This window comes from Balaenoptera physalus, assembly GCF_965194825.1.
Source record: "Balaenoptera physalus genome assembly, chromosome: 1".
NCBI classification, from domain to species: Eukaryota; Metazoa; Chordata; class Mammalia; order Artiodactyla; family Balaenopteridae; genus Balaenoptera; species Balaenoptera physalus.
Genome location: NC_138882.1, coordinates 120,049,548 through 120,064,719, shown reverse-complemented (window position 1 = coordinate 120,064,719; position 15,172 = coordinate 120,049,548). Strand labels below are relative to the sequence as shown.

The following is a 15,172-nucleotide window of genomic DNA, read 5'->3' as shown; positions in this document are numbered from 1 at the left end:
ACTTACTTAAAATGTTTGGTTGGGCCTTCAATAAAACCAAATTCATTAATATATTCTTCAAAAACACCAAGTAATGGAAGCCATTAAAGTCTGTGGTAAACTGAGGAGTAAAGATTTGGTAATTTTAAACAGAAACTAGTAATGCGACTGTGTTATTAAATTTGTTAACTATAAATGCAAAAGGGGCAGACCTTCAGAAAGCCTGTCTGGTGTTTTACATTTAACTCATTTATTTTTCTACAGTAACTCTGTGAAGTAGGTATTACTATTAACATTTTCAAGATGAGAGGCAAAACAGTGTCGATGTTTAAAAACTTGGGGCGCTGGAGTCAGAGAGACTTGAGATGAAGCCAGGTTCTGGAACCAGTTTGCTGGGTAATGTTGGGCAGATTACACCCTAGTTTCCTCTTCTGTTAAATAGGGGTAATAGTATTTACCTTATAGAGCTGTTGTGAGGATTAAATAGATAACATAGGTAAACCACTTAATACATAACCAAGGTAAAATAAACACTTAAAGCTGAGCCAATGTAATTATTACAACAAAACTGAATATTTTTAAGGGAAATAAAATCCTTCTATCAAATACCTGAACTGTTGAGATATTTTACAGAACCAGTAATGGTATAATTTGGTGATCTGCAGCTTAGGTTTCTACTGATATTCTGTGAATAAGACCAAGATGTTCCAAAATTCAAATAAAAGAAATCTCAATCTGTAGAGTCTAAAAAAAAAATTCACTTCTAAGTTTTTCTCTTCGAAATTTTCTTAAACCTTTGAAATCTGTTACTAAGTATTATATTAAAAATTGAGCTCCACTTTATCAATGGTTTTGAATACTTTTTAGTAGCAAAACCTTTTCTCTTCAAATGCAATCTTCCATATGGCATTTTAAAATGATCAAAATGCTACACATTTTTAAAGTACAAATTTGCAGTATTTTCCTTATTAAAAATGTGTCAACCAAGGACTCAAAAAGTTGAAATCTAGGGTTATGTTTGACATAATTTACTTCTGTATTTTGCTGCACATAAGCAAGTAATTACAAATGGTCAAAGTTTTCATACTACTAATTATTTTATCATAAGATATTTCTTCTTGATTCAACTGATCCAAGAGCTTGAGAGTGGAATAACAGAAAATTTTGTTCCAAATTTTTATTACTGGCACATCTAATAGTTCATGTTATATCTCTTATCTATTTTCTTTTACCCTATTTTTCCAATAGCAATAATTATTACGCTATCCTCTGAGTTCTCCAAATTTGCTGTTTCTTTCTTGTTTTTTCTTCATCAGCAAATCAGATACTACTACTACTGTCATCACCACCAGCCCCAAGTACTTACCTGGTAATTATTATATGCCAGGCACTATTTTAAGCAGTGTATGTATATTAACTTATTTAATCCTCAAACCACCTTAGGAGATAGGAACTATTACTACCCCCAATTTATAAATGAGGAAACAGGCACAGAGTGATAAGTAATTAGTCCAAGTTACCAGCTTGAGTAGCAGGGGATCTGAACCTAGGTAGTTTGGTTTCAGAGCCTGTGCTCTTAAGCACTACTTTAAACTCCCCCCCCACCCCCCAATACAATCAAGACTGAATGAACAGCAAATTAAGTTGAAATAAGTTGCTTATTGGTTCATATATATGAGTAATTCGGCTAACTGGATTCTTTTCTCCCAAAAGGTACTCTGGTTCGGTAACTACCCAAACTTTCAGAATAGTAGTTCAGAGATAAAGTAGGTGTGAACGCAAAAGGATAGAAAGTACTAAAAACCAACTAAGTAAGAATAATCTGAAAGAAGAAAAAAGCATTGGGACTACAAGATCTTAAAAAGAACAGGTACTAGCTAAGGAAATAGGGGCATATAACTAAGGAGAAATACAAAAGTTCTACAGTAACAATGTCTGGAAGAAGCTGAAATCATTAAGATATGAAAACTTAAATGAGACAGAAAAAAAAGCACCTAGCTGACAACATCAAGTTCAAATTCACAGAACTGGGAAGATTATAAAAATATGAGAAAAATAACCCATTTATTGAAATACTACATTTAATCTTATAACCCTTAGAAAATAGAAGTTAAAAAATTCTTAACAGAATCAAAATGATTTGATTGTTTGTTCTCACAGGAAAATCCCAGGAAACTCTTCTAACTGGATGGTCATGTACTCCTTGAAAAAGTATCTATTAATGTTTGTGATCAGACTGGGAACACTAAAAATTTGTGCTAAATAATTAACATCTCTTATTTTAGATAGATTTGGGAAGCTTATGGTATCCTTATAAATAAAATACAGAAATGAAAATTCTATATTTATAGTTAGATGAACAATTAGTGTTACTAATAGATGACTGACATCATGAAGACAAACTTTCTTATTTTTTATATTTAGGATATATAAGTGAAATACATGAAAAAGGTATTTAACAAGCATCTACAAAGATCAAGTATATTTTCAACATAATTTTTTTAAAAAATGACCTTTTTTAACTTGTTCTTAGTAAAAACAGCCTTATTCAAGGACAAAAACTTATGAAATACTGTAAGCTAAAGGCTGGGGATTCAGAAACATAAAACATAGTTCCAGACTTCAAAGAGCATAAAACATTGGGAGAGAAAAAAAGCCAAACAACAGATACAATATAGTGGCGGTAAGTGCAAATCAAGGGTATCCTCAAGTGCTTTGGGAATACAGAGGTGTAGCTAACATAACTTGGAAGGGCCAAGGGTAGTGGGTAAGGAGGAGAAATTGGGGAAGACTTCCCAGAATAGGGGACACTTGAGCTAAATCTTTAAAATGGCTCAAGGAGAAGTGATTTACTCTAGTAATTGAGGAAAAAAAAAATAGCCTGTTCTTTACCTAAGAGCTGCTTCATCCACCTGCTCCCTAGTGCAACTTTCCACATAGCTAGTGTGGCAGCTAAAGGTTCTTACATTATTCCATAATCCTAGCTAATAACTGGTTAGTGACCCAACTTGAGCTAGTAACAATCCTTGTCTAAAATACTTCAAAATTGTAAATGGGGAAGAATTAGTCCTTTTCTGGTGGGAAAAGCTATAAGATAGAAGACTCAGGAACTGGCTGTTATCAATACTATGTTTTCCCACCACAAGGAAAAAGTCAGTCAGTAGTGAAAAGAAGAATGGTCCCTCCCATTCCATCTTAAGATTCTATATATAAAAAGCTGAAGTCACTTATCCTACTTAGTAAATATTAATAGCACCAAGAATTAAATATTTTTTTCTTTCATTAGTTTACCTTTTTTTACTTTAAGCTACAAATTAGTACGCTCCTCATAATCCAGTCAACATCCTTACTAATGTTTGTAAACTGTACCTAGGTATGTACCTAGGTATGTATTTATGAGCAAAACTAGTTAAAACAGTAGTAAAATAGCTTACAAAAAAAATCTCCTTCTAGGTAGTATGTGTGATGCTTACTTAGGTCCTTTATGATCAAAATGGGGGGTGGGGGGAGAGAAATAAGACCAAATAAAAAGAATAAAGGAGTATCTATTTGCAGAATAAGGGATTTTGAAGACATTTTCTGCATTTATTATGAATAAGTTTTTTTTTTTTTTTAACAGCAAATTTTATGCTTCTGCCTATCAAAGGCTAAATTCAGCCTGTTGAATGAGTAAACATTTGAAAAATGATTAGCCTCATCCCTGGACAGACCTATAAAGCATGCAACTAAGCAAGAACTAAAATGAGTATTCAGGTAACATTTCTTTATTATAAATTGCCAAAACATTCCTGTATATAAACTACAATTTTTCTCTTCTAAAGTATTTATATTCCCAATGATTTACACACACACATGACCATGTTTAAGTATTTTTAATATTTTTGATGTAAGGCACTAGTCTACATACTGCATATTTTTACTTTTATTAAAGTAGGACTAAATTAAACTATAATTTCAAAATTAAGCCTTAAGCCAGAGTTGAATGAGACAGAAAAACTATTATATATATTGTTACCTATAATTATGTACCAATAATCCAGAGAGCAATACTGTACAGATTAAATCAAGTACCACTTCTATACCTGAATGCATTTTGCATCTAAATGGAGGCTTTTGCCCGACATGCCTTACTTTTATATTTTCAGTACTATTTTAAGTGTTCTAGTTCCACTAGGCTTATTAAAAAAACCCATTCATGGGCTTCCCTGGTGGCGCAGTGGTTGAGAATCTGCCTGCTGATGCAGGGGACACGGGTTCGAGCTCTGGTCTGGGAAGATCCCACATGCCACGGAGTGGCTGGGCCCGTGAGCCACAACTACTGAGCCTGTGCGTCTGGAGCCTGTGCTCTGCAACAAGAGAGGCCACGATAGTGAGAGGCCCGCGCACTGCGATGAAGAGTGGCCCCCGCTTGCCGCAACTGGAGAAAGCCCTAGCACAGAAACGAAGACCCAACATAGCAACCAATCAATCAATAAAAATAAAAAAAAAAAAAAAAAAACAAAAAAACCCATTCATTTATTTTGTACAACACTGTGCTAGCAAATGCTTAATGAGAAGTACATCTTACAGATTACGGGCAAGGACTTAAGAAAAAAACAATGGGTACAGTATAAAAGGTATATTAGGATACAGGCACACTTGCACTTAGATATAATAATCATTTCAGTTTGTAATTAGTTAGGCATATATTAAATGGTGGACTACTTGCCTACTATTATTGCTGAAGAAGCAACACATAGCTCAGTTAATAATGAAAACTGAACAGGAATATAATGAATTTGCGAAGTGTGTGACTGAAGTTTGGTTCCACTAAAATTATACCACAGGGACTTCCCTGGCGGTCCATTGGTTAAGACTCCGTGTTTCCACTGCAGGGGGCTCGGGTTCCATCCCTGGTTGGGGAACTAAGATCCCTCACGCTACACGGCATGGCAAAAAAACAAAAAAATTATACCATAAAACTGGTAATATTATAAAGAATTACTAAAGGGGCAATTAGTAAAAGCTTTTATATGCACTTGGTTTACAGTTTAGGCACATTTGATATCAGTCAAAGGGTAGACTTTCTCAACTTACCCTTAATTACAAAGCGGGTGTGTGATAAAGATTATTTATTATAAAACACCCCTTGTTATTCAATCCTTGTAAGTTTGGTGTCTCACAAATAATCATTGTTAGCTGAGTAGTTGTACAGACCATAGAATAATAGCTTAAAGATGAGAGGATGAATCACACTTCAGCAATTTGTCCCATGAGAATATGTCATTGATAAAACAAAACAAGAAACAAGAGGGAAGGGTCCTACTAAACTAGTTAGGTCCTAGGTCTTAAATCTATTTAAAATCAAGTTTTAAAAACTTGTTTAGATTTTATTTACTTGCAATAAAGACTAAATTGTATGTATGGAAATCTTCTAAACATTAAAATATATCATTGGTATATCTGAACCAAGAAAATGAAAAACATGGAAGACTTGGAAGCCATTTGTGGGACACAGGAATTTCAGGTTTACAACTGAGAAATCAAGTGTAAATTCTGGTTGAACACTAACATGGTGAAAGCTTGTCGGCTTGTTTTTCTTACAGAACTAGAAAACTGTGCTCAGTGTTAGAAGTAAACCTTTACTACCTAATAATAAGATACAATTACTGTTTGAAAGCTTTACAAACCATAATGCCTCAAACAGGATTCAGTAAGTACAACTGAAAGAGAATATTAAAAGAAAACAAAGCAGAGAGATGCTAATATTTTCTTTTTCTCAAACACAGGGACCTCATTAATTCAGCTTTATTTGGATGATATAAATGACCTTTTCAGTCTACTTTATAAATTAAAGAAGTCTAAGGGTTTAATGAAAAGATTTAAAAATTGAGCAAGTTTACTATTAATTTGAACAGTGGGTAAAACAGTAGCAGATTTTATTGGATTGTTAGAACTACCTATTCTTGGCTGTTTTCAGGTGTTAAAGGTGAGATTAGGTATCAGGAAACATTAGTTATAGATGTGCAAATTGTAACAGATCACATTCTTTGTTAACCAGATTAAAAGTTATAATTTATCGTTGACAATTATGTGCCGGGTAACAGGTGCTTTACTTTCATCTCAAATTTCATTATAAGACTGGGTTCTTATTACAAATGAATAAAAGCATCTAATTAATTATTATTTGGCTTTATGTGGCCAGAAGTTAGGAAGACCGGATAGATTTACAATCTAGGCATGCTATAGTAATTCTGCTTCCCTTCTGCTGGACAACCATGGTAGGATGGTATATCAATCTGTAACCATACTTTTCCTCTCTATTTGCTTTGATTGATCTAATGGGTCTGCAAGAAATCAGTTGAGTTTCTAAAACTACAAAACGTAAAAGCTAAAGACTTCTTTATATTTAAGTTGATTAAGCAATTTAACATTTTACCTTATCTCAACTAAACCATATAATGGAAGAGAGATACTAGAAAACAATACCTTTTTGGTTTCAAATTGTGCTTCTTCCTGACAGCATCCTCTACAGTCAGGATCCAGTTGAAGAAGGTTGAACTGTCCAAGTAGATCACAGGAGCTGCAGAGCAAGTTGCTGGAGAAGCCTAACTCTCTGCAAGACTCTGATGAAAACTCTGCCCCGAACGCAGAGACCTGAAAAAAAAAAATGAGGAAAAAAACCCCCTTAACTTCATGTTAACATTACAAAGCTTCCAAAACAGGAGAAACTAGGGTTGTCAAAATCTAACACACTAAAGACAGTTAGTGAAATGCCTCATTTGGAGACAAATTCTTAATTATTTTTATACTTTATAACTTTATATGAGTCTTTGGTTCTTCCCACATTCCCAACGAATTTTTTTCTTAAAAATTTGTCATATTGCAGCTTGGCTAAAACATGGATTAACAAAAAAGATCATATATTATTTCTTTATGATATATATATTACATATTTTTTGAAGAAAAATGAATTTCCATTTCATTTTAAGAACTTAGCACCTGTTCATATGATGTATGGAGTAACATTAACTTCTAGGTCCCTATACACCCTACAAACTCATCTTCATTCACATCTAGCAGGGGAAGGGTACAGAAAGGGATGAAGTGGGGGAGAGCGGGAGCACATCAAAAATAAAACTTTGGGGTTTAGGTGCCAGTTCCACCACTTACAAGATGTGTGACCCTGGGCAAGATAACCTCCCTGAGTTTTAATTTCCTCACTGATAAAGCAAGAAACTTCCCACATAAAATAGACTGCAGTAAAGATTAAATGAAATGACTTATGTAAAGTAACCAAATAGAATGACTGGCAAAAGCAGGTTTCCAAAACTATTCTCTTCCTTTATCCATTCTTCTCTCATGTCTCAGTGAGTGTGGTATACCTACATCTGTCTAAGGTCAATCCCTGTACCTCTGCTTTAACTTCTGTCTTCTGCCATCTCCACAGGGATTTAATTTCATTGATAACTCATATCTTCAGTGTACCCAAGACCCATAGTTCTAACTGCTCTCCCCACATTGTTATTTCTGAATTGTTACTACAGTCTGGTTTCTGATCCCACCACACCACTCAGCTAAACTTGCCAAAAATCACTAAATGCAATGGCATTCAAAACTTTTCTGCTCCAGCTGCTTCTTCCATGGCTTTCCCTCTCCTTCTTCTGCTATGCATCTCTTAAATGCTGTTGTTTCCCATTTCTATTCTTGGCTCTCGCTTTGCTTTGCATACTTTCTATAGAGAATTGCATCTTTTCCATGGCTTCAAATACTCATTTATTGAAAACTCCCAAGTCTTTTTAAGTGTCAAGTTTCCAAAGCCAACAGCCTACCTGAGATCTCATTTAGATGTAGTACAGGCACTGCAAATTCAAACTCTCCAACAGTGAAACATCTTTTCTCCTTAAATCTATTCCTTCCAATGTATTCAGTATCTTGGCAAAATGACACCATTTTCCCTGACCACCTAGTTGCCCCGGTCAGTTCATCCTAGACTCCACACTCTTCACCATTCTTACAATCAATCAACTTGTTTGTTAAAAAACAAGTTTTGACAATTCTGTCTCTTAAAGAGCTCTCAAATCTTTTCCTGCCTCAGTGGATTAAATGGTCAGCTAGTCCTATCTCTCATTACATCTCCAATCCCATTCTACTTTTCAGCTATAATGAATTCCTATAGTACCTGAGAATATAAAACCCCTCCTCAAATGTACTTTTTTTTTTTTTAAGAAGAGAAAGGTAATTTTTTTAAATTAATTAATTAATTAATTAATTAATTAATTTATTTATTTATTTTTGGCTGTGTTGGGTCTTCGTTTCTGTGCGAGGGCTTTCTCCAGTTGTGGCAAGCGGGGGCCACTCTTCATCGCGGTGCGCGGGCCTCTCACCATCGCGGCCTCTCCCGTTGCGGAGCACAGGCTCCAGGCGCTCAGGCTCAGTAGTTGTGGCTCACGGGCCCAGTTGCTCCGTGGCATGTGGGATCCTCCCAGACCAGGGCTCGAACCCGTGTCCCCTGCATCGGCAGGCGGACTCTCAACCACTGCGCCACCAGGGAAGCCCTCAAATGTACATTTGCTCATACTTTTCTACTCTAAGGCTCTTTTACACTTTTCCACCTTGTTAAATTCTACTTATTTCTGAGAACCCAATTGGTATATCAGTCTTCTTAGGAAGCCTTCTCTGAAAAAAATCAGATCCCAGTATTTAGCCATTGTCTTTTCTGAGAACGAAATGTATGCACAGCTGTAAAGCAGCACCACTCATGACACTGTACTATGTAAATCTAGGATTGTCTGATTCCCCGGTAATACTGTAACTCTTTCAAGGGCAAGCATTAAGTTATTTCTCTGTATTTCCAGCGTTTGTGCTAATTCTCCTGTGTGTTAAGCAAATGAATTGGTCAAAACCACAGCCTCAAGTAGGGGGAATTTCAGATGGTTTGACTGTGACTGGTTGATCTTCTAGACCAAGGGTCTGCAAATTTTATGTAAAGGGCCCTGTAGTAATTATGTCAGGCTTGGGTGGCTATATAGTTTCTGTTGGAACTACTCAACTCAGCTACTGCAGCACAAAAGCAGTCACAGACAATAATAAATGAATGGGTGTCTGTGTTCCAATAACACTTTATTTACAAAAACAAGGCTTGCTGGATTTGGCCCACCAGCTGACTAATCATGCAGATTAAAACCCAATGGCATATCCCAACGTGAAAAACTTTAAGTACTGCTGGCATACTCTTCCAAAATGCTGATCATCCCATTGACCTAACAGTAAGTCAACATCCTAATTTGATACCATATACATATATCTTTTACCTTATCTCAGTAATAATGTGGACTGTATATCATAATATATCAAAATAGATCAAGTATCCCAGTCTAGTGGGAGGGACTTAAGACTCTTGCTACTATACTAGCACTTTGAGTAATTTATTTACTAGTAAAGTGATCTGCTTAATCAATTTCACAGGTTAATTTCTATTTTTCCAAAGACAGCCACATCAATATATACACATCATCCCCCGTGTGACTGGCAGTCCTCCACTGAGGAGTGGGAGTCTATGTTCCCTCCCCTTCAACCTGGGCAGGGGCTTGTGACTGTTCTGACCAACAGAGTGTCAAGGAAGTGAAACTACATGATTTCTGAGGGTAGGTCATAAAAAAGGAAACAATCTCTGCTTGCCTAGTGCCTGCAGGTGCTGTTATCTGTCTCTCTATAATACTTGACTTCGGAATTTAGCCACCATGCTGTAAGGCAGCCTAAACTACAGAGAGAATGTAAAGAGAGGCCCATGTAGAGAGCACCTGAGGCCTCCAGCTGATAACCAGCATCAACTACTAGACATGTGAGTAAAAAGCCTTCACATTTTAGTCTTTCAGTCTCAGGCGGAGGTCTGAGACACCATGCAACACACAGCCATCCTGCTGTGCCCTGTCTGAATTGCTGACCCATAGAAATTTGAAAGCAAAATAAACAATGATTTTACACCACTAAATTTTAGGGTGATTTGTTTTGTAGCCATGGTAACTAAAACAGGTGATAAAAATGAAATAACTTTGAAACTGTGAACTGCTTAACAAACATAAGAAATTGTTACCAAAGCATGTTTTATAAAACAAGAATCTCAAATGAATAATCATGGGATCATAATACTTGGTTTTATTCTGGCATTTACTGAGCACCTACTGACAGGTAGCATGAACATGCAAAACATGTATTTGAGTCTGATGACAACTTGATTCAAATATCAGCACAGAGCAACCTTACTTCTTAATTTCTGAATACGAATAATTACCACTTACTTCACAAAGTTTTGGGAATTAAAGGAGAAAAAGTACAGAAAGCATCTTGTATCCTGCCCAGTACACAGTGAGTACTTAATAAATTTTAGAATTATTCCCACCTTCCACTGTGAAAGCACACTTAAAAACTACAAAACACGACTTATTTTTAAGTCATTATATTAGACATGGGATAGAGATAAGCGTAGGGGAGATATAATGTAGCTTTTAAATTTTTTAAAATAAATTTATTTATTTATTTGTTTTTTTAATTTTTGGCTGTGTTGGGTCTTCGTTGCTGTGCACCGGCTTTCTCTAGCTGCAGTGAGCGGGGGCTACTCTTCGTTGTGGTGCGCAGGCTTCTCATTGTCGTGGCTTCTCTTGTTGCGGAGCACGGGCTCTAGGCACGCAGGCTTCAGTAGTTGTGGCTCACGGGCTCTAGAGCGCAGGCTCAGTAGTTGTGGAGCACGGGCTTAGTTGCTCCGCAGCATGTAGGATCTTCCCAGGACCAGGGATCGAACCCGTGTCCCCTGCATTGGCAGGCGGATTCTTATCCACTGCGCCACCAGGGAAGCCCTAGAATGTATCTTGAGTTCCATGAGTGAGCTACTTTTTTCTCTTATATCATTGGTTTTGCAGACTTAAGGCTTTGAATCTAAGAACATCAGAACATATTTTTAAGCACTTCATAGGTAAGTACCAAATTCTAAATAATACAGAAGAGTTCAAAATTATAAATTATGCCCACCCACCTTTTTATTACCAAAAAGTAATGAACAGCATTTAAATGTGCACAGTAAGGCCAAATATTAAATTTTATTGTTGTTTTATTATTATTTTTGGCCACACTATGTGGCTTGTGGGATCTTAGTTACCCGACCAGGGACTGCACCCGCGCCCTCACCAGTGAAAGCCTGGAGTCCTAACCACTAGACCGCCAGGAAATTCTCCTAAATTTTAAAATAATTAGCCACCCTTCTAAGAAAGACATAGATTTTAAGGACTGGGTGGGATAACCCTGATTGGGATAACCACTTAACAGTTTATGACTTCTCCAATTCAAAGTAGGATTGACAGGCTAAGAGACTCCTTTGCATTAGTCACTGATTTATTTTTCTGATATTACTGAGTTCTTTATAAACATAAGGGTTGTTGGCTGGGAAGCTGTAATAACTATAATGTAACATCACCTTTTCAGGCAAAAGCCTGGTATAGCTATACATTTTATTACACTTATACATTCACATGATTAGCTGTCTCTTAACCGGTCTTTACTCAGAAAACTCAGGTTTCTCATGTAATAATTCTGAATGGATTTTAAATCTGAGACAAAATACATGGGTTTACAGACGAACCCCATGAAAACAAATACCAGAAACACAGCCTTTATGGCAAGCTCTTACAAAGCACCAGATACTTTGTTAAACACTTTACATCATTATTCTATTTAATCTTATCCCCCTATGATAGGGGTATTATCCTCATTTTATAGAGAAGGAAACAGAGGCTTAGGACAGTTGAGGTAATCTATCTTAAGACAATACAACGGACATTAGATGGCAGCATCAAGATTCTAATCCTGGCCTGCCCTCAAAACCCTTAACCACTGTTATTAACTACCACCTTTCACAGAATCCATGATGCACCATTATTGTATGTACCATTAAAAATAACAAAAATGCTGACACTTGTGCCACCCATTGAAATAAGACCAATCCAGATGTTAACTTGTGAAGAAAAGGGGGTAGGCGTAGGGGATGGGGTGTGGTGTCTCAGAATCAATAATACATAAAATCATTTTATACTGCTTCCAGTACAGTGCCTTTCTTTTTAAATTAATTAATTTATTTTTGGCTGCATTGAGTCTTCGTTGCTACACGCGGGCTTTCTCTAGTTGCGGTGAGTGGGGGCTACTCTTCGTCGCAGTGCGTGGGATTCTCATTGCGGTGGCCTCTCTTGTTGTGAAGCATGGGCTCTAGGTGCATGGGCTTCAGTAGTTGTGGCTCGCGGGCTCTAGAGTGCAGGCTCAGGAGTTGTGGCGCACGGGCTTAGTTGCTCCGTGGCATGTGGCATCTTCCCGGACCAGGGATTGAACCCGTGTCCCCTGCATTGGCAGGTGGATTCTTAACCACTGCGCCACCAGGGAAATCCCTACAGTGTCTTTCTGAAAGAAGTAATATGTATGAGCTGAATGAAGAATTGAGTATCACTTAGTTCTGGGACACTCTAGAAAACAGCTCCCTTAGGCTATACGAAAATAGTTTTTTCTAATGCTTAAGCATACTCAAAATGTATCTTCAATTAAATCATTTTATATCCTCCCCGTTGTCACCTCATTGGAATATTGATAACTGTGTGTTGCTACTAACTTTAATTAGAGCTATTCAGAGGCACAGACAGTAATAAAAGCTCAGCCTGTCTAGTCTGAGGACTCAGAGGTATGAATTAACAAAGTAGGAGCTAAGTCTTCTGCCGATACCAGTAGCTCAAACTCAGGGCACCAAGAAAGTCTTCCTTCATTCCCTTTTTATTCATTTGTCAGGTTCCAAAGCTTTGGCTTATTTTTATTACTGCCAGCTACTTATTCCACCTGGCCTTTCTTCCCCCTCAGGCTAACTGTGAAATGCAGTTTTTCTAATTTCTTAAGAGTTTTCCAACAGTCCTCTGTACTTCTCTTTTCATTTTCAAGATTTTATTGCCTTATTTTCTTAAAAACACTAGTCATTACAGAAGAAAGAGACAGGAGTAAGCTTTAGAGAAGTTAAAACAGTTCAACAAAAAGGTGAATTGCTCAGATCTCCCTTTCTAAATATTTTCAGTCATTATGTGTTTGTTGGAGTGGATGGGGTTCATCACTGTTCTACATAACCCACTACAGATATCTAAATGACTTTGATAGCAAGGAACAAACACTAATGAACTAGAAGGCCTTTCAAACATCTGAGGGATTTAAGTGTACACGTGAGGCACAATAAAAAGATATATAAAAGAAAAGTGGCCCCTGTATTCTCTTTGGCTACACTCGGCATGGGAATGGAGGGATACAAACCACACACAGAGCTTTGGTGCAGTTGTGAATCTGTGATACAGCATAATGTATGACGACACAATATGTAAGGGAGAGGGTATATCAGACTTTGCAAATCTGGAAATGGCATGTAAGTTAAGCCTTGCATTTTATCTAAACACCTTACTTTAGGTCTGGTGAGAGAAAACATGGTATGTGAGAGGTACTAAAATGACCCCAATTTTCCACCTCTACCATTTTGCTCTCCCAGTAGAGGTAAATGCTGGGAATTAAGCCTGGAGAGACAAACAAGTAAGTATTAGGTCAAAGAGGTCCTGTTAAGGCACAATGAAGATAGACTTCACCTTTAAAGCAACTGAGAGCCATTTGAGGAGTTTTAACAATGACCGACCTAAGTTTGAGAAAGATGACTTGGATGCACTGCAGAGACTGAATTAGGAAATGGGGGAAAATGAGATCAGGAGGCCAGTTACAGAAGCTGTTGTGGCAATCCCAGGCAAGCAAAGATGGGGCCTGAATTTAGGTACTACTTGTAGAGGTAAAATTAAATGAACTGGCTTGGAGATTTTTAAGGGTTTAATGACTAACTGGGGTCAGAGAGTGAAAGGAAAGAATTTAAAATGAATAATTTCTGGCTTGGGCAATTGGGAAGCTGGCAAAAACAACTGCTTAGATTCTGATAATTAAAGGGCGAACTAGGAGGCTGTTATGTCTAAGGAGAGAGAGGTTGGTGGCCTAAATGAGAGATTAATAATAAGTGGATGAATCTGAGAGATATTTAGGAAGTAAAATCAACAAGACTTGGTAATTACCTGGATGTGAGGTATGTAAGAAAAGGTAGGAGTCGAAGATGAGACCCAAGTTTCTGGCTTGAATTCTGTGGATGGTCACTTTGGTAGATTGTTTAATGGGCATAAATTCCTCCTACCTTGGTATGTACACTTCTTTGCCATGTGACTATGGCACTCTTCTCATGCAGAGATGGAGTCCATATCCCCATCCCTGAAATCCAGGCTCGTCTTGTTACTTGATTTGACAAATATTGTGATGTGAAAGTGATGTATCAAACGAGGAATTAAGCCACGTCGCACTCTGGCCGCAGCAGTCGCTGAGGAAGCCCAATCCTCCCACCCTTTTGAAAGTGATGTATGTGATTTCTGAGGCTAGGCTTTAGGAGGCATTGCAGCTTTTGCTCTGTAGGAGTGCTGCCCTGAGACTGCCACGAAAAGAAGTTGGTCTGGCCTATTGGAGAATGAGATGTCACATGAATGGGAACCTAGCTGACAGACAGCACCACTAAGAATGAAGCCATCCTGGACCCTTCAGTTCAGCTGACCTACCGGCTCAGCTCAAACTGCGTAAATGAGGCCAGAGGAAATCAACACAGGAACTGCTCAGCAGACACACAGAATTACAAGAAATCGTTATTTTAAGCTTTGGGGGTGGTTACACAGCCACAGATAATAAAACAGTTAAAGAGAGTGAAATCAGGAGAAGGCAACTTGAAATGTTATTCTTTTTTATCTTTTCGTGGTGGTGAACGCAAATTACCTAAGACAATAAATTCTTGAGTACAAAGTTTAGAAAGGGGTCTTCCAGTAATTTCTAAGGCACCAAATGACTGAATAATGGAGTACTGTAAAGCTAATTAGAGAAGTAAAGAATCCACCTTTTAGGTAAGGTTACAAAAGGAAACAGGCAGGATCTTTAAACTCCTTGATGAAAGAAAAGCCCAGGTGTTTGTAGGTGCCTTCGGTATAGACCCTCACTTCTCCAAACCTTGGATAAATTAATTAAACCAGGTCTCTAGGAGAATACTTCTCAGGCTCAATACAGAGAACTCCTGAAAAATTAGGCTGATAAAAGACACTTGTAAAAACTCCAACCATAGTGTATATTAAAAAGT

General features: G+C 37.3%; 1 protein-coding gene and 1 long non-coding RNA gene across 3 annotated transcripts in view; one reads left to right on the top strand and one right to left on the bottom strand.

Annotated features, from left to right (window-relative positions):
* Nucleotides 1-15,172, bottom strand: part of SELENOF (selenoprotein F) — a 38,034-nt gene that overhangs the window by 21,911 nt on the left and 951 nt on the right. For both annotated transcript variants that reach the window (XM_082410842.1, XM_082410843.1), the window contains exon 2: nt 6,448-6,615. In XM_082410842.1, coding sequence (XP_082266968.1) covers nt 6,448-6,615 — 168 coding nt within the window. The remainder of the gene's footprint in view (nt 1-6,447; nt 6,616-15,172) is intronic.
* Nucleotides 8,522-13,815, top strand: LOC309637005. Its single transcript, XR_014250341.1, has 2 exons — nt 8,522-10,650; nt 10,688-13,815. It is a non-coding gene; the product is annotated as an uncharacterized lncRNA (long non-coding RNA).